The sequence below is a fragment of the Miniopterus natalensis genome, chromosome 1 (assembly GCF_054644295.1).
Source record: "Miniopterus natalensis isolate mMinNat1 chromosome 1, mMinNat1.hap1, whole genome shotgun sequence".
Lineage (NCBI taxonomy): Eukaryota > Metazoa > Chordata > Mammalia > Chiroptera > Miniopteridae > Miniopterus > Miniopterus natalensis.
In genome coordinates this window covers 60,268,997-60,294,254 of record NC_142081.1, presented here as the reverse complement: position 1 = coordinate 60,294,254, position 25,258 = coordinate 60,268,997, and the positions used below count along the sequence as shown (strand labels likewise).

At 40.2% G+C, this 25,258-nt stretch overlaps 1 protein-coding gene across 5 annotated transcripts in view; it reads left to right on the top strand.

Annotated features, from left to right (window-relative positions):
• Nucleotides 1–25,258, top strand: part of EIF2AK4 (eukaryotic translation initiation factor 2 alpha kinase 4) — an 89,798-nt gene that overhangs the window by 30,331 nt on the left and 34,209 nt on the right. For all 5 annotated transcript variants that reach the window (XR_015715314.1, XM_087822340.1, XM_087822338.1 and 2 more), the window contains 12 exons: nucleotides 507–664; nucleotides 1,855–2,390; nucleotides 7,300–7,406; nucleotides 8,034–8,191; nucleotides 10,667–11,103; nucleotides 11,801–11,870; nucleotides 14,579–14,662; nucleotides 16,568–16,690; nucleotides 18,490–18,594; nucleotides 20,450–20,507; nucleotides 21,619–21,698; nucleotides 24,352–24,453. Coding sequence is in view for 4 of the 5 variants with exons in the window: in XM_087822340.1 (XP_087678466.1) it covers nucleotides 507–664; nucleotides 1,855–2,390; nucleotides 7,300–7,406; nucleotides 8,034–8,191; nucleotides 10,667–11,103; nucleotides 11,801–11,870; nucleotides 14,579–14,662; nucleotides 16,568–16,690; nucleotides 18,490–18,594; nucleotides 20,450–20,507; nucleotides 21,619–21,698; nucleotides 24,352–24,453 (2,018 nt within the window). In the remaining variant the exon portion in view is untranslated. The remainder of the gene's footprint in view (nucleotides 1–506; nucleotides 665–1,854; nucleotides 2,391–7,299; nucleotides 7,407–8,033; nucleotides 8,192–10,666; nucleotides 11,104–11,800; nucleotides 11,871–14,578; nucleotides 14,663–16,567; nucleotides 16,691–18,489; nucleotides 18,595–20,449; nucleotides 20,508–21,618; nucleotides 21,699–24,351; nucleotides 24,454–25,258) is intronic.

Here is a 25,258-nt window from a genome sequence, read left to right as displayed (position 1 = left end):
AGTTTGTATTTACTGAATACATTCAGATTTTGTGTTTAGAAAATCATTGATGTTTTCAAATTTCCAGATTACTGAAACCCATATATACTGTGCATGCTGATGTACATTGGTGGAGTAACCTGGGTGAAGTGTTCATATTTCCAAATTCCTCCTGTCACATGAGTTGGTATTTAGCTTTGTGAGGCTACACTATTGCACCGAGAGGCAGTCATCAGAGGTGAACTGGCTATGAAAGTAACATTGAATCCTGGTTACTAGAAGAAAACATTTGTCAGATACTAAGATCTCAGTGTTGATTCTGTCCCTCTATAGTAATTAATATTTTAGAGCTCATAGTATATTGTTAAATATGAAAATTTAGTTACAAAAGAGCATGTGTTATATGAAATCCTATTTTTCATAAGTAGCACATGGCCTCCACTGGCAAACGAAAGTATACGTAGCCACTCTTTTTTTATCCCCACAGAAGATGTACTAGTGAAAGTTAGTTACATTTTCTTTTACAGCCTGTGATGAACAGCTCGGAAAACTAGTTTACAATGCTTTGGAAACAGCCACTGGCAGCTTCGTCATGTTGTATGAGTGGGTCCTTCAGTGGCAGAAAAAAATTGGTCCTTTTCTTACCAGTCAAGAAAAAGAGAAGATTGATAAGTGCAAAAAGCAGGTAGGCATCCAAGAGGGCTCACTGAGCAAACGACTTAATCTCAAGCTTTAGGAGATGACCAGCCAAATATCGCTACATTTGATTGGCTAGTAAAGATGATCAGAGTGGTGTGAGGTCTCTTTATCCAAAGAGATGGTGGGGGACCAGCACCTTCTTTACCAGTTTCCTCAGCTTCTTGCTGCCTCTTTCAGAACTTTCACAACATGGTCCAAGCTTTTGCAGCTGCTTTCTTAATCTCCTTTCTCAGCCTCTGTTATGGCAATAATAGCGATCTCTCCAGCAGGGACTAAATAGTACTTCATAATCATACTTTTTGCAATCTTTTGAAATATTGCTTTAAAAATGAATTCTAGGGGACTGGAAAATTTTAGAGTAATTTATAATACTGAATTTAAAGAGAACATTTAATATAACATATTTCAGTGTTATTTAAAACCGTAGGTAAAGCTTTGTGTTTAGAAGGTATATGTGTTTCTGATAGAAGAAAAACTAGAAGTGATTACACCAAAATCATAACAGTTGTCTTTGGGTGATGACCACATAGATAATTTATTGTTTTTTCTTTTGTGGGTGTTTTTTTTTTTTGTATTAGTACTTATGAAAATTTTGACAGTGAATCTTTATAATCAGAAAGGATTATTTTAAAATTAATGTTTCTTGCCTGGCTGGGTGTGGCTCAGTAGTTGAGCGTCAACCAAGGATCCAGGCGATCAGGGTTTGATTCCTGGTCAGGGCACATGCCCGGGTTGCGGGCTCGACCCTAGTCGGGGGCGTGCAGGAGGCAGCTGATCAATGACTCATCATTGATGTTTCTATCTCTCTCTCTTTCCCTCCCTTCCTCTCTCTGAAATCAATAAAGATATATTTTAAAAAAACAACATATTCTTTAAAAAAAAAAAAAAGGTTTCTTTTCTCTGGTGGCCTTATCAAAAGAAATTTTAAAAGCTGTTCACTAATTTTATAGTATTTGAACACTAGGTTTTGAGATCAAAGAAGTTGAGAATTAACTAAATTTTTCCCATTTTTATGAACTATTAGGTTGACCATATGGTTTTGGGGAGTCAGTTCTGGGCATATTCTTTCTCTTATCCTTTGAAAGTATGTTTTTCTATTAAATATTTCACTTTTGAAGTGAAACACCAGTTAATGCTGATCATCCCAATATTACCTTTTTTTTCTTTTCTTATCAGATTCAAGGGGCAGAAACAGAATTCAACTCGCTGGTAAAACTGAGCCATCCCAATGTAGTTCGCTACTTTGCAATGAATCTCAAAGAGCAAGACAACTCCATCATGGTGCACATTTTGGTGGAGCACTTTAATGGGGTCTCCCTTGCTGCACACCTGAGCCACTCAGGCCCCATCCCTGTGCATCAGCTTCGCAGGTACACAGCTCAGCTCTTGTCGGGCCTCGATTATTTGCACAGCAATTCCGTGGTGCACAAGGTTCTGAGTACATCGAATGTCTTGGTGGACGCAGAGGGCACCATCAAGATTACGGACTACAGCATTTCTAAGCGCCTAGCAGACATTTGCAAGGAGGATGTGTTTGAGCAAACCCGAGTTCGTTTCAGCGACAGCGCCCTGCCTTATAAAACAGGGAAGAAAGGGGATGTTTGGCATCTTGGCCTGCTGCTGCTCTCCCTCAGCCAAGGGCAAGAATGTAGAGAGTACCCTGTGACCATCCCGAGTGACTTACCTGCTGACTTTCAAGATTTTCTAAAGAAGTGAGTATCATTGAGATTCTCTGATTGCACGTTACTCCTGTACCTTTACTGTGCTTGAGTGCTAACCGTCTAAGTGATGTGCGTAAATTGCAAGGTGAGCAGCTGGACTAGAGTTATCCTTTGTTCTCCAGTCCTTTCCCAGCCACCTGTGTTGTTTTCTTGCTTGTGTTTATTACTCCCTTAACTCCCACATTCTCCTAAATTCACTTGGACTTAATATTAGATTTTCAAGCTGCTTTTTGGGGACTGCCTGGTATGCTCTAGGAAGTCAATAGGGTTGGCTACGGGGGAAATGCCCCAGGTATTCCCAAGGGGTCCAAGGCAAGGCCTCCTATTTAGAAAACAGCTTTAGGAGAGTAGTAATTCTGCCTCGTGTTTTTCTTAACCATTCTTCATTAGCCATGTCTCATTCAGCCAAGCCCCAGAGTGCAAATGACTTTCTTGCTCTAGCTGGAGGATTTTCAACATTTATGAATTACAGGTGCACGTTTAACTACAGAACCAAAAGAATCCTTACTGAGAGGTTTTCCTCTGGCCTGCAGTCTTCGTGCAGCTCCTTCCATTCAGTGTTTTCTAGGTTAGCCCTGCCTCTGTTCTGAGTCCAAGCCAGACACAGGTTCTCTGTTTCTCTATTAAACGGGGAATAAGATCCCTTAAGTTTGGGTTTTTCTAGATACTCCCCTAGTCCAACTTCCCAGCAAGTTGACCTGGACTGATTTCTTCACTTTCTAACAATCTATTTCTCACTTTATTTCTTTTTCCCAACCATTCATTTTAATTCATTTACCCCCTACATTTCTTTTCTTTTACCCTTCACATATCTTTTTCTATTTCTGTCTATCCTAACTGCCATCTGACCTAATCAGTGTTATTTCCTGTCACTCATCTTACCCATTACAAAGTAAAATAGTTGCACTTATCTTTAAATAAGATAGTTTCTGTGTACCATGAAATAGAATTGGACATGATACGCATACAGTTGTGGAAATGGGCCAACTTTGATTCTTATGCTATGTTTTCTCAAAGTATATAAACATCTTAAGATTGCTAAAGAAATCTTCTGTGGTTTATCTTAAATGCCCTAGAACTTTAAAAGTATGTATTTAAATACTGATGATGTGGTTGGCTAAAATTACATCAAAAGAAATACGGCTATAGACTCATTTCATTCTTCAAAAGGAGCCTTTAGCCCTGGCTGGTGGGCTCAGTGGTTAGAGCCAGTGCACTGCAGGGTCTCAAGTTCAATTCCCAGTCAAGGGCACGTGCAGGAGGCAACTAATCAATGTCTCTCCCCCCTCTTTCTCTCCCCCAGTCCCCTTCCCTCCCCCCCCTTCCCCTCTCTCAAAATCAATGGAAAAAATATCCTCGGGTGAGGATTAACCAAAAAAATAGTAAAGCATCTTTAGCTTTCTGTCATTCCTCAAGAATAATTCATTGAAGGTTAGCAATAGCATTATGTATTTTTTAAAATAGCACCAGGAGAAGTGCAAGTAGAACACATCTCTCATATTAAATAGCAAAAGGACCGACTCAGTAGCTAACTTTCCTAGTTCTTAGAGAATAGCTCTACACTCTGTCAGTTTTGAACTTGAGCTCTGCACTATTTCTTACTCTGTTAACATGGTTGTCCTTCAGAATATTCTGGATGTTCCTCTCTTCCTAGAGTGGTTTCGTAGACAGTGCTTGGTTAAGAAAGCCTGCACAGTATCGTTTTACCACCTTTGCTGTCTAGCCCCCTATTAACAAAAGAAAAAAGTCACTCACAGACAATGAAAAAATGGCAACATTTCATTTGTAGTTATGTTTTTGCTTATTGGTGAACATCCTTTCGAGAAAATTTTGTTTCAGATCAGTTTCTGTGATGGGAAAGAGCCCAAACTGTGGAGCCAGACTGCTGGGTTCACATCCCAGCTCTAATCCCTAGGGGCTGAGTGACTTAAATGCCCAGCCCTGAGGTTCCTCCCTGTAAAATGAGAATAGCTCTGCCCGCCCAGTTGTGAAGATTAAATGAGCTCACACCTGCAGAGTACTTTCAGTAGTACCTGAGCCTTGGGGTGCTGAGTCAGGGCTTGTTATCTCCATTCTCAGTAGTGGGAACTATGAACCTAATGTGTAACTTTCCACTCATTTCATCCCTTTGGTTCAAAGCTGGACCTAGCATTTACCTCTGCTACGTATGGCAACTGTGATGCCAAAAGTATTGGCTCAGAGAATTTCATCTTTTTAACTGAGATCTCTTGAAGATACAATTCATTCTAGATAGGCTTTATAATTTTCTTGATTCAGCTTTGTTGCGATGTCAGTCACATTACTGTCATAGTTGGGTTGATTTGATAAGGTACTTAAGAAACCCAACAAGATGTGGATAGCAGTGTTCATTGCAGCATTTTGTACCCGTGAAAAATTGGAAATAATCTAAATGTCCAACAGTAGGAGTATGTGTAAATAAATTCTAGTAAAATTTAAGAAGATCTCTAAGTACTGGCTTAGAAGAATCTCTAAGACACATAGTATGATATTGTACTTTGTAATAAGAAATATATACTTTATTTAGTCTTTGTTCCTATTTCCTGCACAGCTAGCTCCTAAAACCCTTAGAATTTCCTAAGTGTTGACAGCAGCAAAGGTGTCCCTTATTATGTTAATAACGTGACTTTTGACTGTTCCTTAGTTACATCTTTTCATAATAAACCAGTAATCTAGTATGTAAAATGTTTCTCTGAGTTCTTTGAGCCTCTTTAGCAAATTAATCAAATTCAGGTGGGAGGTCATTGGAACCTCTGATCTATACTAGAAGGTCAGAAGCTCAGGTGACAACCTGGGCTTGAGATTGATGTCTAAAGAGGTGTTGGGGAGACAGTCTTGTAAGACTGAACCCTTAGCTTGTGGGATCTGATGCTCTCTCTAGGCAACTAGTGTCAGAATTGAGCTCAACTGTGGGACACCCAGCTAGTGTTGAAGAATTGCTTATTGGTGGGGACCCTCCACCCCACCTCCACAGTGGAACTTGGTGCAGAATATTTTATGTGGTCAAAAGATAAAAGCAAATTGAAGAATAATATGAGTAGGATGATGTCATTTAAAAAATTCAGTATCCACAAAACAAAACTATATGTTTTGTTTGGATGGTTGTCAAAGACTTTCAGTAATGTTTTCATAGTATTTGCAAGAAGAGGTATTCATGTTTTGCTGACATAATTAAAAATTAATTTTAAATTTAGGGGGAAGTATCTTATCCATATGCTTTTATTACCATCTTTTCTTGCCCTTTCAATGTATTAAATTAGGAGCGCTTTACTTTTTAGTGCTGCGATATAAAAAAATAAAATATTACCACTTATGATAGTTGCTGTCACCACTTTATATAGGTATAAATTTTAAGTCCAGAATTCAGAATGATGGTTGATTCTTTTAAATACATTGTTTATAATTAGGGTCAAGTGCTACCAAGTGGTGTTACTTGGGTCATTTGTGATGAAAGCCAAGCAGATTAGATTGGTTCGAACAGTGGTCCTCAGACTTTATCTTGCAATAAAACTACCTGGGGAGCTTGTTAAGGCACAGATTACTGCCCAGACTCCCAGAGTTGCTGATTTACTAGGACTGGGATGGAATAGAATTTGTATTTCTAACAAATTTCCAGGTGATACTGATACTGATGCTGTTGCTCAGGGACCCCAGTTTGAGAACCACAGGGTTAAAGGTATGACTTGTTTTCATTCATTAAAAAACAAAAATAAACAGTAAGTTAATAAGCTCAAAGAATGAGAATTAAAAGAAGGTATATGATAAAGCATGGGACTTTTAAAAAGCAGTTCTTAATTGTTACCAGCTTCATACTATAATGAATAGGCTTTATCTAAAGTTTATCATGTTGGGCCCCCACCCTACATGAGCTATCTGGTTTGCTTTTCCTTTGGAAAGCATTATGACTGGTCCCTGAAAGGTGTGGTTTAGCATGGCAAGTCATTGAACTGTTAATAAGAGTGAAAATTCATAGCATACCTGTACTATTTTAGATGGTTTCAAAATCTTTCTATGAGGGTAAGTCTTTCTGCCTCTGGAGTCTACAGTATACCCCCTTATCCAAGGGAAATACATTGCAAGACCCTCAGTGAATGCCTGAAACCACAGGTAGTACCAAACCCTATATATACTGTGTTTTTTCCTATATATACATACTTATGATAGTTTAATATATAGAATAGTAAAAGATTAACAACAATGACTATTCATAAAATAGAACAATTATAACAATATACTGTAACGAAAGTTTTGTGAATGTGGTCTCTCTCTCTTTCAAAATATCTTATGGTACTGTATGTACTCACGCTTCTTGTGATAATATGAGATGATACAATGCCTACGTGATGGGATGAAGTGAGGTGGGTAACATAGGCTACTCTTATGCATTATAAAGTAAAATAAGGGTCCCTTGAACATAAGCACAGTCAATCTGATAACTGAATTGGACACTAAGTGACTAACAGGCAGATAGTGTATATGCTGGGTGAAGGGATGAATTCACAGAGCAGAACGGTGAAAGATTTCAGAGCAGAATGGTTCTGCTCAGAATGGTGTGCAATATAAAACCTAAGAACTGTTTATTTCTGGAATTTTCCATTTAGTATTTTCAGACCACAGTTAACCGTGGGTAACTGAAACTAAGGGAGGACTACTGTATATATTTTTTCAATTCCCCATTTGTACCCAGCCTGGTGCTTAGCATGTAAATCTTGCAGGAATATTTATTAATTTATATTTACTTCTGAGTGCATTTTGGTCCATAAGTAATATGAATTCTCTAATGTGTATGTTTAGAAGATAAATCCATAGGTAAATGCTTTGGATTAACTAGCTTAGCATGTATTTTGTATGTTACTGAGATTCTTTCTTCCCTCTCACTGAGATGTGTTTGCCTGGATGACAAGGAAAGATGGAGTCCTCAGCAGCTGTTGAAACACAGCTTTATAAATCCTCAGCCAAAAATGCCTCTGCTGGAACAAACTCCTGAAGGTGAGTCTTTTACCATTCTTTCTTGATACGCTGCTTGACATAAATTATTTTGAAAGTATATATAAACCTAAAACTGGAAGGGACTACATGAATGATTTAAATTATACTGAGCTATACATAAATCCATTGACTTAATGTTCCCTGTGTGCCTGGAACTGTTTTGCCATCCTGGGTCCCCTAAATTCAATCAAAATACTTTTCCAGTCTCTACTGATGGAGTGTCCGTCGGTGTAGCCTCCTTTAGTGTTTAGTAACCTTTCTTGTCAAGTCACCCTTATTACCGTGTACTGGATTTCCCTGCTGCTACTTAAGTAGCATATTAAGGAATGTCAGTAGAGATTGGGATGAATTAGGAGACCTGGGTTTGGGTTTTGACCCAATCGCCCAGTCGTTTCCTTACTCTCTGTCTCAGTTACCTCCACCCGTAAACTCAGGCTAATTATATATTTCTACCTACTTTAAAGAGGACAAGGTGAGGAAAGTATGAAAGGGTCTTCCAGGTAAGAAATACCTTTTCAAACTACTGGTTGGGGCCCCTTCTTCCAGTGCCCAAATCGTCTTTGGATATTGTAGCTCTTCCTGTATTTCTCATGTCTCATTTGCCTCTTGCCTTTTGTTTTATCTCAGATTCTGGAGGACAAGATTACATCGAAACTGTTATTCCTAGCAACCAGCTACCCAGCGCTGCATTCTTCAGTGAGACCCAGAGGCAGTTTTCCCGCTATTTCAATGAGTTTGAAGAATTACAGCTTCTCGGCAAAGGAGCTTTTGGAGCTGTCATCAAGGTGTGATAGAGTTTTCCCCAGTCCCTTTTAGAGCTCCTGCTCTGTTCCATTTCTGCAGACGTATGGACTTGACTTCTATTTTGAGAGCAGGGAGTTAAGTGAATCCAACCATTTGAAACTCTGCTCATCTTCACCTTTATGGAGTTAAAGGCTTTATTTAAAGTTACACTGGACACATTAGGAACACATCATTTCTCTTCCCTTGGTTGATGCAGTGTATTAATGTGAAAACCACATGATTATAGCAGCCCAAGTGGAGTCAAGACCTTTACACAAAGAACATTTTTGTGTGCTTTGGTTCAGAAAGAAAATTCTTCTCTTTTTCTCCCATTTGCTTTCAGAGTTGCTGTAGATAAAAGGGCTGCAAGGTTAGAACTAAGATGGACTTCCAACTGGGAAATGGCCCCAGATGGTCTTGGTGGCTTTTATTTTCCAGCTCTTACTGAGATGGGAAATTAGCGATACATTATTAAGGTATGCTGTTGTTAGGTCTTCCCTTCTGTCCAGTCTATTTAGGTGACTTCTATTATTATCTGCCCCTTGAGAAAGAGATTTCAGCTGCTTTTATATAATTTAAGTATTTTGTTTGAATTTGGGAGGCCCAGATTAATGTAGTATTATTAAATTCATCTAAGATATAACTCATCTTACAGATCAGAAAGTAGGGCATATATCTATTTTTATTAGATAAAAGTGTTATTAGGAAACATTACTATTATTACTGTGAAAGGCCCTTTATACCAAAAAAAAAGAATTAAATTAGTTTTTCTGTGGTGATCAGGGACAGAAAGACCATCTTAAGCAAATTTTTCAAAAGGATGTTATAGTATGGGAAATTTTCAACTTTCTTCTTGAGATTATAGACATTACATTTAGGTGATTAAATAGCTATACTGTGGACAGATATGCTGATCAGGTCGTCATGGTTCTATTTAAGAGGAGTGAATGATTAAAGTATATATTATCCCTCTAGCTCAAACTGTAGTTTTTTTAAATATGTTTTCATTTTAGAGAGATAGAAACATCGATAAGAGAGAAGCATCATCGATTGGCTGCCTCCTGCACACCCCCTACTGGGGATCAGGCCCCCAGCCTGGGCATGTTCCCTGACCAGGAATCGAACCAGTGACCGACCTCTTGGTTCATGGGTTGGCACTCAACCACTGAGCAACACCAGCTGAGTTAGAAGTAGTGTTTTGGTAATCTAATTGAAACCTATGAACCAAACATGAGAATGCTGTGCTGTTTTGTCTTTTGTAATCAACTAGTTTCTCCCTCTGTCCAGGCCAAGTTGTTGATTTTCATTACCTCAATTGACCTTCAGGGTTAGGTCTAGAATATTCTGGTGAGTGGAATTTTATAAAAGGTACTTCAGTCAACCCAATTGCACAATGAAATTGCCCAGCATAAGGAGACTTGCCTTTGAAACTTTCACTTGTATTGTTCTTGTATTTTATTGTGTTCCTAATGATACTGTTCTAGTTTCAGTACATATCAGTGGTAAATCTTCAGTCTTTGTAACAAAATCAGTGGACAGTAGTTGTGTTAATACCAACTGCTATTACCTACTAAGCACCTTTCTCTGTGCAGCCTTGATACAGGTGCTTTATCCAAATCATCTCATTTATTTATTTATTTATTTATTTATTTATTTATTTATTTATTCCTCGCTCGAGGATATGTTTTCATTGATTTCAGAGAGAGAGGGAGGGAGGAGAGAGAGAGGGAGAAAGAGAGAGAGAGAAACAGTGATGTGAGAAACATTGAATGGTTGCCTCCCAGGATCAAACCTGAAACCTAGGTATGTGCCCTTATCCGGAATCGAACCCAAAACCTTTTGATGTACAGGACAGCGCTCCAACTGACTGAGACACCTGGCCAGGGCTCAATTAATCTTTATAGTCACCCTTTGAGGTAAGGAAAGTGGGATAGATGCCGTTTTATAGATGAGAAAATGAAGTGTCAAGAATATTAATTAGTCTAAGTTCACATAGCTTTATAAGTTGAGAATTAGAATTTTCATTTAGGTCTGCCAACATTTTTGGAATTTAGTTTGTGTTTAGTGACTTTGTAAAAAAAAACATAAGAAACTGAAATCGTCTTCTGAAACCTTACACTGACTTCAGAAAATAATTATTTTTAAAACAAGGTTAAGAAAACAAGGTGTACTCAGAAATTTACATGGCAGATGTGATATTGGAAAAGCAGGGATGTAATTGTCAATAAAAGTAATTGTTAAAGTGGAGATGGTTTTCCTCAGGGGCTCTTAGCAAGTTAAGTACCTCTAGTTTGGGGTGAGATGTTTGCTAAGCTTGGGGCAGTCGGGACTTTTCCCGGCCTGCGTCCGGCCGTAGCTGTTGGCTTGCACCCAGAACTCCGGGTTCCCCGGGGGCGGGTGACGCCGCGGGCGCCCGTCTGTAAGGCTCCGAGCGACGGCGGTGCCAGCCCTCCCCGCCTCGCCTCGCCTCGCCGCAGGTGCAGAACAAGCTGGACGGCTGCTGCTACGCAGTGAAGCGCATCCCCATCAACCCGGCCAGCAGGCACTTCCGCAGGATCAAGGGCGAGGTGACGCTGCTGTCGCGCCTGCACCATGAGAACATCGTGCGCTACTACAACGCCTGGATTGAGAGGCACGAGCGGCCGGCCGGCCAGGGCACCTCGTCCGAGAGCACCGAGGACACGGAGCCCCGGGCCCGCGACAGCCGAGCCTCGCCGCGGCTGCGGGCGGGCGACGGCGACAGGGACACCCCGGACAGCGTGGAGGCCGCCGCGCCGCCGCCCATCACCAGCTCGGTGGAGTGGAGCACTTCGGCCGAGCGCTCGGCCAGCGCCCGCTTCCCCGCCTCGGGCCAGGGCTCCAGCAGCGACGAGGACGAGGACGAGCGCGACGGCGTCTTCTCGCAGTCCTTCCTGTAAGCACCCAGGCGCCCAGCCCGGTCCGTCCCCAGTCCCCGGGCCGCCCCGGGAGGAGGGGCCTCGGCCAGTCCAGTCTGCCGAGTTAAAATGCGCAACAAAATATGAAACCCGCTTTCACAGGGTAACCACATGCAGTCCAAAGGGGTTTTTCCCCATTATCTTCAGAAGAGCTCCAAAATCCAGGCCCAGGAGAATGGAAAAATATAAATTTCTTCCAGTACCTCATCTTAATACCTTTAATAGACTTTTGAAAAGGCCATTCTTTTAGATAAGAGCTTCCAACTCTGTGGAACATTGAAGAACTGATTTGGAGTCTTGATATAGTGCCAACTGCAGCTCCAGAAAAGGTTACCAAACCCATAATTATGATCCTAAACTATAGTTACTCATCTCAGAATCCAGTAATTTAATTTCATGACTTGACTTCATTGTATCCAGTTGGATACAGTTTATCTTAACTCTTAGCTATTAAATTTTTTTCAGGAAAGTTACTCAGGCCGATGTTTCATTTAATCGAGTCTGTGTTTCATCCTATATTGGAATACAAATCAGCATGGTGTTTTGGACAGATTTATGCCTGCAGGGTCATGGTACCGTGTCTCTAGACTTTGCTTTCTAGTCATTAAGTGTTGATTTTCACAATTTTAACAGGGATTTTGGCTGCTTTAGTATTTTTCTATTTCTCTTTTTAAGACCTGCTTCAGATTCTGAAAGTGATATCATCTTTGACAATGAAGATGAGAACAGTAAAAGCCATAATCAGGTAGATGTATAAATAGAAATTACACAATTTTCTTCATCATGGGGTGGGTATGTAAGAAAACTAACGTTTGGTGTTACAAACCTCAGGTAAAACAGTAAACCCTTAATCTGGTATGCAAATATAGAACCTTCGGTTTTAAAATATTATTTATAATATATGCTAGTCACATGTTTATTTGTAGGACTTAATTTATCCACCTAATAAAACATGCTTGCTTTTAGAAAAGAGAAATAAATTAATTCCCAATATTTTTTTAAAATAAAAAAACCTTTTTCTTGAGGATTTTGGGAAACTTTATATGGTTAGGAGTGAGGATTGACTGTAAATTGAGTAACTGAACAGCCTAATTGTAGGGTTAAGTAGGTGTCTCACATAAATTAATGTTGATTTCTTATTTTCATAATCCATCTCCTAGAGCAGTGTTGTAACACTGAGCCATGACCCTGTAACAGGTTATGAAATCAGTTTCGAGAATCACAACCAGATTTATTTTATTCTTAATGCTCTAGAGAGCAGTGCAGAATACCAAATGTATCACAGTAATAAAGGTAAACTCTGGAACTTGTCTCTCATGAATAGGTGTACTTGGTGTGGTGTAAAATATATTTATTTCTTCATGTGGATCATGGTCATAAAAGTTTGAAAAACACTGCTCCAGGCCTGAAATCCCACTTAATTCTGGTGTTTTCCTCTGCCCAGGCCAGCAAAGTCCCTTGATGCTGGTGCATGGAGTCCAGGGTGAAGCTTTTTAATGACTAGGGCCTCAGTTGTTGATGCAGAGAAGCATTCTGCACCTGGGGGTTGAATTCGATGACTTTTTTCCCAGAAATAAAAATATAATCATTAGTAATTATAAGGGGCATTCATAGTAGATAAAGAAAAGTCTACATATAGATTTTTAGGTAAGCAGTTAAATTGATTTGAAGGAGGTTTGAATTCATTAGCCAGTGTTTTTTCTTTTTTGTTTTGTTTTTTTAATGCTCACCCTAGGATATTTTTCCCATTGCTTTTCAGAGAGTGGAAGGGGTGCGGGGGGTACTGGGGGAGACAGAAACTTCGATGTGAGAGAGACCCATTGATTGGTTGCCTCCTGCACTCACCCTAACTGAGGCCGGGGATTGAGCCTGCAACCAAGGTACATGCCCTTGACTGGAATCGAACCCAAGACCCTTTAGTCCTCAGGCTGACGCTCTAACCACTGAGCCTAGTAACTGGATAGCCAGTGTTTCTTACAAGTACTTTTCTTTTTTTTAAAATAACCCTTAAAATTGTCCTCTCGATTTAAATTTATAAAGTTAACCAGGAATAATAGTATAAATACTTTAAGTTGCTAAAGCAAACGTACTTTGGTTTTAACATTAGTTATGCATTTGATTATGATGGGAGCATCAGATTTACAATCCTGGCTTTGCTCCGTTAAGGACACTGTCCCACGGGCATTCTAATTAATGGGGAGAAGCCTCCAGGAGATTAACAATCTTCTACAGATAACCCCCAGAGTATACAAATGATTCAAGAGCAGGATGTGATTGTTTCCAGATCAGAGTTTTTTTCTTTAATAAAGGGAAAATGTTGAAAAATGCTTCCACAAAGAAAATGTAAGTCAGAAATGGTCAAGGCCTCAGGCCCAAATGGCAAATTTTTCTTTTTACTTACTGAGGCCATTTTGAAATATATTTTGAACTGGCATATTTGGTTAATAAATGCAAGCAATTTGGAGCAGAATAAAGACACTAATGACAGAAAAAGAAACAAGAAACGGCCAAATGCTGCCTGTGCCCAGGTTGGGGGTGGGCTAGTTACGTCTATTAGAAGAGAAAATAATATTTTGAAAATAGGTTCATGAGTTAGAAATTAGCTGAAGGGGACAAGCAGACTAGCCATGCGGAAAAGTGGCTGAGAGAATCAGTGGTTGTAAGTGGCAGTGGAGAGCCTGCTCTGCAGGATTGTAGCCCAAAGGGCAGTATGTTTTTGGCCATATGGTCCATTTAAATTGTTTTAGCTAAAGATGAATTTCTAATCTTCTGTTTCCAAAGGAAGGCATTCTAGTAAAACTGAAATCTTAAAATATTAGCCTGTACACAGTCTGCTTTTCTTATCCATAGAAAGATTTTTTGTTTTGTTAATCCTTACCCGAGGATATTTTTTCCACTGATTCTTTAGAGAGAGCGGAAGGGAGGGAGAGAGACAGACAGAAACATCAATGTAAGAGAGACACATTCACATTGATTGGTTGCCTCCCACATGCACCCCAACCAGGGCCAGAGATTGAGCCTACAACCGAGGTACATGCCCCTGACTAGGAATCGTACCCTAGACCCTTCAGTCCTTGGGCCAGTGCTCTAACCACTGAGCAAACTGGCCAGGGCCATAGAAAGATATTAATGGTAAGAAAGAATTGACTTGACATGGAGTCTTTCTGTAGATTGCACCTTTAATACCTACCTGTTTTCCATCTTCCCTTTCACTTATTCTGTACAGTGACAGACCTGGAAACTATACAGCAGATTCAGATAAAAGCAAAATTGCCTTTTGAATGCTGTAAGCAGCTAAAGGACAGTGGTTGTGTTCTGCCCACTAATCTCCCCTCTAAGGCAACGGGATGGCCATGTATTTGGTGGGGGGCAGGTACAAATGACTTGATGACAATGATGACCTTGTTTGATTTTAGCTCCATTTTGAGTTCTTGTGTGCTCCTCTTGGTCTAGGATAAAGACTGCAATGGAAAAAACAGTTGCCATGAAAGTGAGTCATCGACAACCACTGAAGCTGTGCACTACCTCTATATCCAGGTGAGGCCCTGGCATGCAGTGTGGTGACCAGTAATTGCTGGTGGGTACGTTTCAGGAGACTAGAGCAAGACAATGGACAGAACAGGACTCACTGGCACTACCAAAGGTGAATTGGCCAGAGAAGTTGCAGCAGGGAGGCCCTTTCCCTCAGCCTCTCACTCATGCTTTCCTGTACCCATAGCAGGAGATGGCATAGGGTGGTGCCCTTGGGCTCCGGACTCAGGCTGTGTAAGTTCACATCCTGGATCTACAAATCACAGCCGTGTGAGCTCAGGCAAGGTTCTTCAGCAGTCTGTGCCTCAGGTTCCCCGCCTGTAAGTTAAATAATAGCTGTATCAATGACTTGTGAAGCATAAGTGAAATAATGTATGTGAAGTAATTAGAACCGTATCTGAGTTCCGTAAATGCTAGGCTGTGCACGTAGGAAACTACTTTGCCTAACAAGTTGAATGTGGACAGTTAGGATAAGATGCACAAACATCCTTGTGTGTGCAGAAGAAACACCAACATGGCTTTAGGCAAACTGGCTTGTCCTGGAACCTCTGGGGGACAAGAGCCACAGGCAAACCTGTTCCAATGACTGAAGAAGAGCCTATTGGCTTTGGCCTGCTCCCACGCCTGAGGACTGGTATTCTGGACAGCAGTGAGCTCTGCCAGTAGAGGGACAGCCACAGACTGAAGAGAAAAACTTGCCTCTACCTCAAATGAACAGGACCATGGGTCATTATTAGTATATTCAGTCATATCTGCAAGTAGGCAAATCTTCAACCCTACGATACCATGTGGAAGATAAGCTTGACAGTTTCAGACAAGTGTTGTGTTTCAAAAGAGACTTATTGGGGATTGGAACTGGTTTTTGGTATTCCCTAACAGAAACATCTTTTTATTATTGGTTTAAGAGAAGGAGAGAAACATTGATTTGTTGTTCCACTTACTGATGCATTCATTGGTTGCTTCTTGTATGCTCCCTGACTGGGGATCAAACCTGCAACCTTGGCATACCAGGATGATGCTCTAACCAACTGAGCTACTTGGCCAGGCCTGACAGAAACATCTTTGAGATACTACTCACACACACAATAAAGCATTTGCCTCCCAAACCACTAACTATTGAGTATCTACTACATGCCATTATTCTCTAAACAATTATGAGACAGAAGTGCATAGAAGAGATGCGTCTGAGGTGTGGTAGGATCATGGGTGGGAGTCAGAGGCCAATGTGAGGCCTGGAGGGTAAGTCATAGATGGTTATTCTGATCATGAGAGGATATTCCTCTCATTTAAAATGAGATCTTCCTTTCTTTAAAAACAATAAAATCCTCCTTCATGAGAAATCTCAACTGATTTGAAACATATAGTCTAGTTTCATAAATCAAATGCTACATGTTGATTTAAGATTTAAATGATACTCCATACTCCATTGTTTTCTGATACATCAGTACACTCAAGGGGTGAGATAGAGTTCTTTCTGGAATGTTTTTATATTTATAGTGTTTTATTCTAGACTTGAAGGTCACTGTCATTAATTTAATGTACAAATGAGAAAGGGTAATGACATCATTAATTAATTAGTCCTTGAAAATTTGGGTTTAGAAATAGTCTTATAAATCAATAAATAAAATTATACTTCTCAGTTTTTTATATTATTTGTGACAGGGATTTTAAACAAGTAAATTATGTTTTAAATGAATAGTGATATGAAAAATTGGTTATGTTAGGATGCAAAGATTATGCATATTTCCTCCCCAATTTTTTTAATACTCTTGGTTTCTTTTTTCAATTAAAAAAAATCAAAATTTGAAACCTGTGGCACATGTTTTAAAGTGAAGGATTACATTAATTGCAATTGTCCCCCTTAATTGAAACTATATAATCAAATCCTGCCTGGTTTGTTCTTGTCCGTAGATGGAGTACTGTGAAAAGAGCACTTTACGCGATACCATTGACCAGGGACTGTATCAGGACACCATCAGACTCTGGAGGCTTTTTCGAGAGATTCTGGATGGATTGGCTTATATCCATGAGAAAGTAAACTTTACAACATTTCATATCTGGAAACTTCTCTTTATATAAAATTTAGGACCAAATAAAATCAAATAATATAAGATTGGAGGAAGATGGAAAGTTATGGGTATATTGAAAGAATCTATTTTTATAGGAACTAGAACAGTGTGTCAAAAGAAGAAAGTACAAGTTATCAAAGTTAAAAGAAAATATTGAAGGTTAGAACAAGGACCAGCACACTGTGTCCACAAGTCAAATCCAACCCACCTTTGTAGGGCCTGGCCTGTGAGCTAAGAATGGCTTTTACATTTTTAAATGGTTATTTTAAAAAAATCAAAAGAATATTTTATGACACATGAAAATTCTATGAAATTTAAATTTCAGTGTCCATAAATAAAGTGTTATTGGAGCAGGGCAGTGCTCATTTGCTTACATATTGTGTATGGCTGTTTTTGTGCTACAGCTGTAGAGTTTAGTAGCTGTGACAGATTCTATGGCCCATAAAGTCTAAAATATTTACTTTCTGGCCCTTTACAGAAAAAGTTTGCCAACCTCTGGGTTAGGAGGACATGCATGAACATACATGGAATGTGAGGCAGATTCCTAGAGTGGTTTAGAAGACAGTGAGAGTGTGATTGACACATGCCAAGTTATCTGATTGTGACTCAGTGTCACCCTTCCTAGGAACATGGAGAAACCAGAAAGTCATCTAGCAAGGACAGAGATGAGACTCTTTGAGTAACACGGTTTGCCACATGTATAAAATGCCATTATAAAGCTAGAAATTGCCATTGCAATGTAAATGCTAATGGGCCTAGCTTCAGGGTAAAACACCTATTACTTTTTAAAAAGTGGAATTGTCTAATGCTTTAGCCAGTATAAATACGTTATCTCCTTCGCCTCAATTTTCTTTAACCTCAAAATATTTATACTGTACCATATTACTACTAAAAAGCCAGGACTATAATTTACACATGTTTAGTTTGTAAATGATTTGGTGTAAGCAGAATTTGCAAGGCTGAAAATAAAATTGAGTTCTAATGAGGGTCACTAGAACTCTTATTACTGTGATATCATCCTGGGGTCTTACAACCGTGCCTGTGTGCTTTCTTCTCTTGATCTAATTTGCTGAGTATCTGCTAATCATTTGTTGGGTGTCTAACATTGTGCCACACCAAGAAATACAGAGAGGCATGGGTATATGATAAACCCCATACTTGAGAAGGACTTCTTGTTTATTGAGGGAGCCAAAATTCACCTTCGTGTAAAGGTAAAAGGGATCACACAGCGTACTTTTATTGCATTTAGTTATCTCCTGTTATAGTACCTGAAACAATAAGCATTAGGAGAATGCCATTAGGAAGGGGAGAAAGCACATTCCTGTATCAAGTAATCATTGAGCACCTTCCGTGTGTGCTGGTGATGCACAGTTGAAGTGTTAGAATTACTGTGGAAGGCTTCATGAAAATGTGTTGGCACTTGAAAATGTTGGTACAATTCAAATGAGTGGAGAAAAGCAAGAATTTCCTAGGCAGAGGAAATAGTGTGAAAAAAGGAATGGAAGAAGGAATGAAAATAGTGTGTGTCTCCCTGACCAGAGCAGGGGTTTTGTGATGCATCAGAGAAAGAAAATTGCAGACCTAGTAGAGGAGCTTGCGGTAGACTGGGACATTGTGGCAAGGTCATTGACAGGACAGTCGAGAGACACTGCAGAAGATCAACAGCCCAGACCAGCACGGTCTGTGGGAGAAAACTCCTCCAATTTTGTCACTGAATTGGCCTTTCAAATTAGGAAACTTGGTTTCTTTGCTCTCTTCCATCAGGGAATGATTCACCGGGATTTGAAGCCTGTCAACATTTTTTTGGATTCCGACGACCATGTGAAAATAGGTGATTTTGGTTTGGCGACAGACCATCTAGCCTTTGCCGTGAGTATTTTTAAAGTTACACTGTGCCTGAAAATTGACCTGCATGTCTTGATAGTCATGGCAGTGTCAGAACACAGGATAGTAATGAGTTCACTGAACTCTGCTGTGTGATCCCCGGAAAGCGATACAAGTGCAAAGGGGTGCGCTGTGAATGATCTTTTACGCTTTGAAACTGAATACATTTTAGTCAGTGCATTCCACGTGAGGGACATGACTTAGGACATAATTATGTCACTAAGCATACAGTACTTTATGAAATAATTTGTATTTTGGCCTACCACACCAGGCACTGAGCTAGGTGCTTTGCACTTGAGGAGCTTTTAGTTAAAGGAAATAAGACTCAAAAAACATAAAACATCACTCCTAGACAACACATAATCCACAAGTATGTGTTCTTCACACATTGTAGAGTAGTTGTTTAATACACAAAGCTAAAATAATGTGAAGTGAGAAGAATAATGATAGAGGAGTAAAAGACAAAAGGAAATTTACCTGTGGTTAGGAGGACCAAGAAAGGTTGTATAAAGAAAACAGCATTTCAAATGTGCCTTAAAGGATGGGTGGGAGTCGAGCAGTCCAAGCTTGAGGGCAGGGTATGGTGACACCAGGATGGGAGGTTCCATCAAAAATGGCGTAAGCAGAGGCCCTGAGGTGAACAGACACGATTGTTTGAAGGCCAGCGTGCCGTCTGGTGGTTGGAATGAGGTACAGGAGAGCAGTGAGAGAGGCTGCTGGGAGGCTGAGAGTCTTGTAGGCGGCAGACCTTGAGTGCCAGAGGAAGGGTTTTACTTGACATCGGAAGCCTCAGTTATTAAGTACCAAAATCTGTAGTAAATGTCGTTAATTTTAAGGGTGGTCAGAGAAAATAGGATTTGGATTAATGGTAAATAATCCATTTAGATAAATGGTAAATAGAGGCTGAATTAGAAGGAGCAGAGAGGGAGGAACTGGAAGGGGGGCCGTAAGAACCTGGCCCTGACCAGAACAAGACATTTTGAAGAGTGCTAAGACCAAGAGAGGGCTAAATGATCGGGATCTTGATCCCCAAACTCAAGAATTTCCAGAAAGCAAGCTAGCGCTTGCTTTCCTCATATAGTGAGGTAGATAAGAGCACAGCTCTGGAGGCCCACGGACCTGGGCTAGAATCCTATCTCTGCCAATTCTTCGTGGTGTGACGCTGGGCAAGTTAGTTAACCTCTCATGAAACTCACTTGTAAAAGGTGCCTAATACTAGTACCCACTCCAGAGAGTTGTCAGCAGGATAAAATAAGACTACAGGTAAAGCAGGTGGACAGTGCCTGGCACCGAGAATGTTAAGGCTGCTAATATCGATGGTGGTGCTTGTAATAGTGACCTGTGGAGTGATGTCAGCAAAGTAGTGGTTTAGGGTAATAGGTGAGGCAGCTCTGTCACAGATACAGTGGAAGAAGGTGAGGGTACTTAAGAGGTGTTAGCAGTGATAGTGGGATAGATTTGGTGACCAGCTTCTAGGAAAAAAGAATGAAAATTGACCCAGATAAATGGGAAGGTTAGAAAGTGAGGTGGTGGTGGTTAGTGTATTCTTACCCTTCCTAGTAAATAGATTCTGTTCTCGCATTGGCTTCTGTGAGTTTCCAGGGGCTTCTGTCACGAAGGAAACAGTTCTACAGTGAATTGCCCTCCTTCTTGATCTTGTTTGGTTTCTGGTAACCTTTGCATTAGTGGGCCAAGTAAACAAAACATTTTAAAGCTCAGAAAACACACATTATCATTATTCTGGTTTCTGTGTGATATTTTTCATTCAGTCTTCACAAATAAGCCATTCTGATGGAATAATATAACATTTTAATGATATTTGGCTTGCTTGTGTTTTTAGGCTGATGGCAAACAAGATGATGCATCAGGAGATCATTTAATTAAATCAGACCCTTCAGGTAAATCCAGTATATTTAATTCATGTATAAAAAAGCAGACCACAATTTTTCTTTTTTTCTCTCTTCTTATATTTTTACATACAAGAAGCTGTACATATGTGGTGTGTACAACCTGAGGGCTTTGTAGATACATAGACACCCAGGAAACCCTCACAGTCACCTATGCCACAAACGTCCATCACCTCCAGAAGTTTTCTTCTGCCCTCTTATTAATTATTATTATTAATTTATTTTGTGATAAGAATGCTTAACATAAGATCTGCCCTACAGTATAAAATTTCTTAATTCGAATCCTGTTTTCATTCGTAAAGATTTTATTGTAAGGCAAATTATAATTAATCATTACATTAACAAAATTATGAAAATGCTTTAATTATTTTTTTCCTGTTTATTATATTAATTTTCTTCAGAAAGTCAAGAAATTACAGGTTCAGTTAGAGTATTGACTCCCATGGATAGACAGTTATACTTTGTCAGACCCCTGTGGAAATGTGCGGTCACATCAGGGCCTATTGGGTCTTCTGTCTGGACCGCCTCTCCTCTGCAGCAGCAGACATCCTATGTGGAACAGAGTGTGTGGTCATACATGGCTTAGTGTTGATTTATTATGAAATGCACACTGTTTCTTCCTGTGAGTAGTGTGAACAATTAACAGATCATGCCTCATTCTTAAGAAACCTTTTGCTATTGATTTATTTCAGAGAGAGAGAGGAAGAGAAAGAGAGAGAAACATCAATTTGTTCCACTTATTTATGCATTCATTGGTTGATTCTTGTATGTGCCCTGACTTGGGATCGAACCCACAACTTTGGCGTATTGGGAGAAACTTTTTTTGTTTTTAAATACAAATTTGAGCCCTGACTGGTGTGGCTCAGTTGGTTGGAGCATTGTCCCATACACCAAAAGGTTGTGGGTTCGATTACCGGTCAGGGCACATACCCAGATTACAGGTTCAGCCCCCACTCGGGACATGTGCAAGAGGCACCAATCGATGTTTCTCTCTCCCTTCCTCTCTATGGAATCAACTTTTTTTAAATGTTTGTTTTTTTTTAAATTGCCTTCTCTGTGAGTCCTATTATTGGAAAGCCTTCCCTCGCCTTCTTCCATGCAGGTCATTTGACTGGGATGGTTGGCACTGCTCTGTATGTAAGCCCAGAGGTCCAAGGAAGCACCAAATCTGCATACAACCAGGTAAAGGGGAAGCTTTGGGGAGAGAAAGAAAGGTCTCAAGAGTGAGATAATAGTGCGAACATCAAGGTCATGGCATTTGGGATTTAGTTACCAGCTGAAATAGTCAGGAACATTTTATTCACTTGAAATATATCCATATGTGTATTGAATGACTACACTATAGACAGGACATGGGTTGCCCAAGGACAGTGACTGAAGCTGGCACAATTATTGCAGAGATAGCTTACAGTCTCTCCATCCATTCAAAGAAGATTTGAACTTACCGTGGTCCAGGCCATGCCCCAAGAACACAGGGAATAAGGCAGTCAAGTAATAGGATAAATATCTTATTCCAGCCTTCCAAGAGCTCATCCAATAAGAGCTAAGAAGAAAAGGAGTCCATTGACCACAGAACAATAGGGACATTGTCTTTACATTGGACCAGAGAAAGGTTTCTAAGAAGGTGACTTTTAGGATAAAAGAGAAGGGACAAACCTTGCAGAGTTGGAGGCTGGAGCATGTTTGGGAGGCAAAACGGGAGACACAGAAATAGCACGCATAAGGAGAAGACTGGATGAGAACTCGCTTGGCACGATTAAGGCATCCAAGAGAAGGCCTGTGTGGCTGCAGTGTGGTGAGCAGTGGGGAAGAGGCTCGAAGTGAACCCGGAAAGGGAGCAGGGGTCAGATCATGCAGGGCCAGCTTAGCTGTGATAAGGGCCATGTGCAGGGCCCACTGAAGGATCTTGAGCAAGAGTTCAGTCTTGCTGCTGCTTGGAGGCTTTGCAGAAGTCCGAAGCAGCTGGTATCTGGAACCAGAGCGGCAGCAAGTGAGGTGTGGAGAAGCATGCTGATACAAGATCATTTGAGGAGGCAGGGGTTCACAGGGTTTCCTCATGGAGTGGATTTGGGTGAGGAAAAGGGAGGAAAACAGGACACTGCTCAGGTTTCTGCCTGAAGCAGCTGGGAGAAGGGAAGTTGAATGAGATGAGAAAACCTGAGGAAAGATGTGGGGAAGAAGGAGGAGACAATGGCAGAAAAATTCCATTTGAGATGTTAAGCTTGAAATGCCTCATGAGAAATCCAACTGGAGATGTCCAGCAGGTTGCAAGAGACTCAGGCTCAAGACTAAGAAAGGCCAGAGTAAGAAGTATAAAATTGAGAGGCATGAGCACACAGAGATGGGATTTAAAACCATGAGACTGGATGAGATCACTTAGGGCAAGAGTTGTAGAGCTAAATTTTTAAAATATATTAGGCAGGCATTTCACATCAAAACATATTTTTAGGCTTGTAGTGGAAACACAAGACCGGGTTTGGCTCCAACAGGGAGCACTTAGCAGTGACAGAAAGTTAAGACAGACCTCTGACAGACCCATGGAGAGTGAGGTGAGGGCGAGGGGAGATGGACATGCACACACCGCGGGTGTGGGAGGGGACCTCTGTCATCTTTCTGAGTGCAGGTTGGAATACCATGATGAAATCCTTAAAGGGGACTCTACTCTTTGGCCCATCAGTTCCACCTTTTGAAATGTACCCAAAGGAAACAACCGGGGTGGTCCAAAAAGATTAGCGTAAAGGGTATTCTCCATAGTATTATTTATAACAGTGAAAAGTGACGAAAGTGTTTAAAAATAGAGAACTGGTTAAATAAATTATGTCACTTCCACGTAATTGAATACTGTATGTCATTTAAATCATATTTTAGAAGCTTGTTTTAGGAAAATGATACAGTATTTGAATATGTTCTCACAAAATTAAGGGGATAAAAGTTATAAAGAATAGCACTGGCTCTAGTTGTATAGCGTGTACATGTGTGTATACATTTTAATAAGCACGAAGTGGGCGTGTCTTAGACACTAACAGTAACTGTCCTTGGGTGGTGGGACTGAGCACTTGCTATTTTATTCTCGGTGCTTTTCTGTGGGTTCCACATTTTCTACAGCCAGCACGTGTAGGAAGTGCCACACTGAATGTTTGCTTTTAAGACTTCAGGGGTCATTGGTGATCATTAGAGAGGCTCTCCTGCTGATCCTTGAATCCAAATTCATTCAGGAGTTTTTCTTGGAAGTGGCTGCCGTGCCTGTGTGCAGTGCCCACGAGCAGGCTCCCCCTCAGCCGCTGTGCTCGGCTGCCTCAGGCACACTGCCCTCTGAACAGCATCCTCCCTCTGGCAGCTCCCTCTCAACCTTTCTCTTCATTACTTGCACTTTATTTCGTTAGGATATGTCACATCATCTTTCTGTGTACCATTCCTGTGCCTCTTTGGTAGTAGCTTTGCAATCAACAGCTGATCTTTGCTGTTAACTGCAGAGTTTGGTCTGTGTTTCACTTTGAGATTAGTAAAGATGCAAAGCAAATTCTTACAACAAACTTCGGTTGTCCTTGCTCTTTAGTTATTATCCTCAATGGTTGGCCAGTGGTTATCTCTGTCTGTGTATGTAGCTAAACCAGTCACAGTTTTCAAGGAAAATGTTGAGACGTCATGCCAAATATTTAATCTCATCTATACTGTATACCTATGCTTCTTTAGAAGAAATTAATTTTTTTCTATTTAATTGGCTTGTTTTTCACTTGTGCAGACTTTAATTCCAGTTAAAAGTGCTCATGAAATAATTCCCTGGTAAATAATATTTCATATTAAGAATCTCTAAATACAAATCTTTTTTCTCCAGAAAGTGGATCTCTTCAGCCTGGGAATCATCTTCTTTGAGATGTCCTATCACCCCATGGTCACAGCCTCAGAAAGGATCTTTGTTCTCAACCAACTCAGAGATGTATGTATCAGATGTTTTAGTGCATCATTTTCCAATAACCTAGACCTTAGCATGGACATCAGAATTCAGTGCAGGATATTTTTCTGATATTTATAATATAGAGGAAGCAACCTTGTTATAGTTTTCTATATTTCTAATAAGTAGAAATCTACCTCTTACATACCTCCAGTGATGAGAAACTCCCCAGTTTTGTTTATTTTTAGAAATCTTACTTGGAGAAATTGCTCGGTTATAGTTGCTTTTTAAAAATGATCCTGAGAGATTTACTCTTATATTTTAAAACAAAGGAGAAATCCAGGAGTTTTTGCATAATATCAATACAGCCACAGCAGTGAGGATGGGTTATAAGGATAATGGATATTTACTTCTAAAAATTAAAGGTTCCAGCTGGTGCCTAAAAAGGTTTAACCAGAAGTCAAAAGGGGTCTGGGGAAAATATCAGCCACTTGAATTTTTCCCCCAATGAAATTTCCATTTGTGTTCTTGGGATTAATCCTTGCCTCTGTTATTACCCACATTAAAAAGGGACTAATGTTAACAGTGTGCGAGGTCAAGGACGCTCATTAGAGTAGGCATGAAGATGAAAGTGGAGAGTAAGGTTTGGGTGAGGGTGATTGGGATTTAGATTGATGAGCAAGAGGGATCGAGCGTCTTCCTTTTCCTTCCCGAGCAGAGCTAGTGTTTTGGAAAACCTTTGAATTGTTTTACTGCCAGTATAGCGTGGACAGCTTTGTTCATAAAGTAGGGGAGTAAATAAAGTGATTGCTGTGCCCTTCCCTTGACTTGATGAAGTGCCTTTCTTTAG